The 3,453-nt window shown below is 32.6% G+C and overlaps 1 protein-coding gene across 1 annotated transcript; it reads right to left on the bottom strand.

Moving 5' to 3' along the window:
* Positions 1 to 693: 693 nt before the first annotated feature.
* Positions 694 to 3,027, bottom strand: LOC132046727 (transcription factor bHLH93-like). The gene is made up of 4 exons (XM_059437456.1): positions 2,343 to 3,027; positions 2,055 to 2,228; positions 1,591 to 1,761; positions 694 to 886 (listed from the first exon to the last, which is right to left on the bottom strand). The coding sequence occupies exons 1-4, from the start codon at positions 2,949 to 2,951 to the stop codon at positions 800 to 802; spliced, it is 1,041 nt and encodes a 346-aa protein (XP_059293439.1). The 5' UTR covers positions 2,952 to 3,027; the 3' UTR covers positions 694 to 799.
* Between the last annotated feature and the right edge of the window lie 426 nt (positions 3,028 to 3,453).

Here is a 3,453-nt window from a genome sequence, read left to right as displayed (position 1 = left end):
ATATATCGACTTCTTGAAAGCTAAGTTGGAACACCTTGACGCGTTCAGAACTCAAAATTGATTTCGATGTAAATTCTACCTTAGCAAAATTTGAAAAGGCAAGAGGGCAAAATTAAAGTATTTGGATAATTTGAGGGCAAAATTAAAGACCACCCTCAGCGAAGGGCAATCTTGCAAATTGCCCATCCAAAATTATTTCTAAGACTTTTTATGTATTTACTTCTTGTTATTTTTTTTTTTTTTTGGTTTCCCCAAATAAGAATTTTAAAAAAGAAAACGAAATAAGAATAAATGAAATTAATAACAAATTAAGTTTTTCTTTTAAAAAAAAAAAAAACTCAAACGGTATTGCATTTCAACTCTGAGAAACTAAATGCTCACAATTTGACTAATTATAATTATACTATGAAGTTTGAAAAAAAAAATTATATTATGAAAGAACAATACTCCATGTTTTTAGTGATCAAGTTAATTGATCGAATTAGCAGGCATTGGAGTCAAATTAGAGAAGATATTTTTAATCTATCAGGTTGGTATGAGTTAAGTGAGTCGATTATATGTTGTCTCGACCACTTGGCAGCTTAGTCTTATCCATGTGTTTGATGATTGGGTCAATTGATGACATATGATATGTGATACCTTGACCCATTTTAAGGATATGGAGTAGACGAAATTTTTCAGTGGATAAAGGGAAATCCATTGGAGAAAGATCATTAACATTTATTATTGCTATACTCATTGAACAGCACACTAAATCTCTTAGACTTTCTTTGAGCTTAGTGTTCAAAAGTATCACCCCCTACAGACATCTTCCTCCATAACCTGCTGTTTTGAACAACGCTTGCTTGACGTCTTCAGCACTCAAAATTGTTCGATGATCTGTCGCCTAGTAAAATAATTTATGGAAGAGACCAATCATTAGTAAACATTTGGATAAGCGTTTGATAATTGAAAAACAAATTATCTGAAGTTGAATTGGAAATAAAAATGTGGAAGCAATGCAAGTTGAGTTGGACATGAATTTTCCTTGAAAAGAAAAAGACATGATAATTGGAAATGTGATAGTGAAAAACCAATATTTCAGTTGAAAATATATTTCAATTCAAATAATTCAGTATTTAACTTCAAATTTAAATAACGAAATCCAGTATTTACAAACCTTGATGGTCAAACTAGATAAAATATTGAACTGCATTATTTCAACTATTGAAATATTGATAAATGCCCCGGAGGGATAGAATATATATATATATATATATATATATATATACCTCAGACATCCATTTCAAGTGCATAAAATGGAACTATATATCAATTACATTATACAAAAGAAAAGATCCTAGATACTCTTCTGGACAGATTTGAAGAAGGATAATTCTTAAGCGCAAAAATGTCTTTCTAGGAAGTTAGAACAAATACGTCTCGGGTACATCAATTAGTAGGTATGTGAGAAATTAATGCCCCATCCTCGAGGGCAGAAAATTGATTTACCTATTAAATTCACTATAGAATTAGCAGCAATTTAATCGCCTAAAATATATACTCCATTCCCAATTATTGACCAAGAAGAGGTTGAAAATAGAATTGTACCTCAGAACAAGAAGCTCGCATTGAGAAGTCACTGAAACAGCTGACAACACATTGTTCCACGTCAAGACCTAATGCTTCCATTGTGTTTGCTGTGGATAACAGTAATCCAGGCTTTGTTGCGCAACAGACCTCTATACTCGTCTTCTCATTTGATCTCCTTTCTACATCAAACTGCAAAATATATATTTTTTCCACCACCAAACGGACAAATACGACAAAGCTAATTAGAAAGAGTCTTCACATCTCTTATCCTAGCTAATGTATAAAATTATTCCTCCATCTAGAACCAAACAATTTCTTAAACAAATTATATTATTCATGGACGAATGTGGCTAATAGAGATAATTGAGTGAACATTTGTACCATTGGGGTGTTTCTGACAAGTGCCCAAACAATTTCTTAAACAAATTATATTATTCATGGACGAATGTGGCTAATAGAGATAATTAAGTGAACATTTGTACCTTTGGGGGGTTTCTGACAAGTGCTTCATTAGGCTTAAGCTCCTTGAAATTTCCCATGAATTTTATATCCTTAATTTTGTCTTCCATTTCATGTTCTTCACGAAAACTGTTGATTTTATCTAAGAGCTCCTTCACGTAATCAATTGTATCTCCAAGTATGGATGTTCTATCCATCTGCTACATCAATAGAATTTATTCAATTAGTGCATCTACACTCCCACAAAAAAAAAGCTAATAATAAAACAAGTAATTTTAGTTGAAGAGAAATTGAGGCTGTTGATTTGTCACCTTGCTTATTTTGGGCACAATGGATCTAAGCATAGAGAGTCGGTCATTGAGTCGTTTCCTTCTCCTCCTTTCTGCCATTAGATTCTTAGATGGCTGCCCCCCTACCTTCTTGACTTTATTACTACTCTTCTTTTCTAGTCCCACAATATTAGGAACATGACCATTTATAGTTGAAGTGGCTTCTTCCATTTTGACCACCTTGTTATTGAAGCAATTACTAATTGAGTCTTCTTGCTGACCATAATGGCCTTGAAAATCAGTAGAAATAAGACCAATTTCTCCTTCCTCAACTATGGCTCTATTATTGTACTCTTGTTGAATATAAGTTGAAGAATCAACTTCAGCTGGGGCTGTATTGAAAGAATCAAGAAAAGGGTAGGACTCATGAGAAGTACTGAAAGGACATGGAAAGATGGATTCTGAAGGAGAGATGAGTCCCAAAAAGGAAGAATTTGTGGCTATAAATTCTGGGTTTTGTTGGTAGAAAGTGGGTGATTCAATGTTCCATGCATTTGGGAAGAATTCCTTCACTCCACTTGCAAAAGTATTGTAACTTTCTATCCTTGGAGCAAGTAATTCCTCCAAAAAGTCTTGTTGAGTGAGCTCCATCTCTCCCCTTGATTTTCTTCTGTTTTCTCTCACTCAACCGTCAAAAAGTGAATCCAGGTCCTCAAGGTGACAACTAACGTGAATATATATAGACAAATTAAACTTATTTTCTTTTTCAATTACGATAAGGCCCTGTTTGGAAAGCCACCCAGGTAATTGGGATTGAGTGTAGTTGGATGTAATTACACAGTTTGGTCTGTTTGTTTGACCAGGTAATTACACAGTTAGGTGGGAATTGAGTGTAATTGAGAGGGTGTAATGACACTCTCCAATTCTCAAGAGGGGGCTGAGAATTGGGTGTAATTGCACCCTGTAATTGCAGGGTTACTTTTTAGTTTATTTCTTTTTAATTTCTTTTCTTTTTTAATTTCTTTTTATTTCTATTATTTAATTTTTTTAACTTTTTAAATTTCTTTTCTTTTCTAATTTATTTTTATTTCTATTATTTAATTTTTTCTTATTTTTACTTTTTTATTTTTTTTATTTTTTAAAATATATTTTT

The sequence above is a fragment of the Lycium ferocissimum genome, chromosome 2, assembly GCF_029784015.1.
Source record: "Lycium ferocissimum isolate CSIRO_LF1 chromosome 2, AGI_CSIRO_Lferr_CH_V1, whole genome shotgun sequence".
Lineage (NCBI taxonomy): Eukaryota > Viridiplantae > Streptophyta > Magnoliopsida > Solanales > Solanaceae > Lycium > Lycium ferocissimum.
Note: the sequence above shows the minus strand (reverse complement) of the source record. Positions and strands in the feature narration are given on the sequence as shown.

Bases quoted from the DNA above. Each gene is read 5' to 3' on its own strand.
- LOC132046727 (XM_059437456.1), bottom strand. From the start codon at position 2,951: ATGGAGCTCACTCAACAAGACTTTTTGGAGGAATTACTTGCTCCAAGG. The intron at 2,229-2,342 runs GTGACAAATCAA...TTGATGTAGCAG, and splicing joins TTGTGCCCAAAATAAGCAAG to ATGGATAGAACATCCATACT. The intron at 1,762-2,054 runs GTACAAATGTTC...TATATTTTGCAG, and splicing joins TTGTCAGAAACCCCCCAAAG to TTTGATGTAGAAAGGAGATC.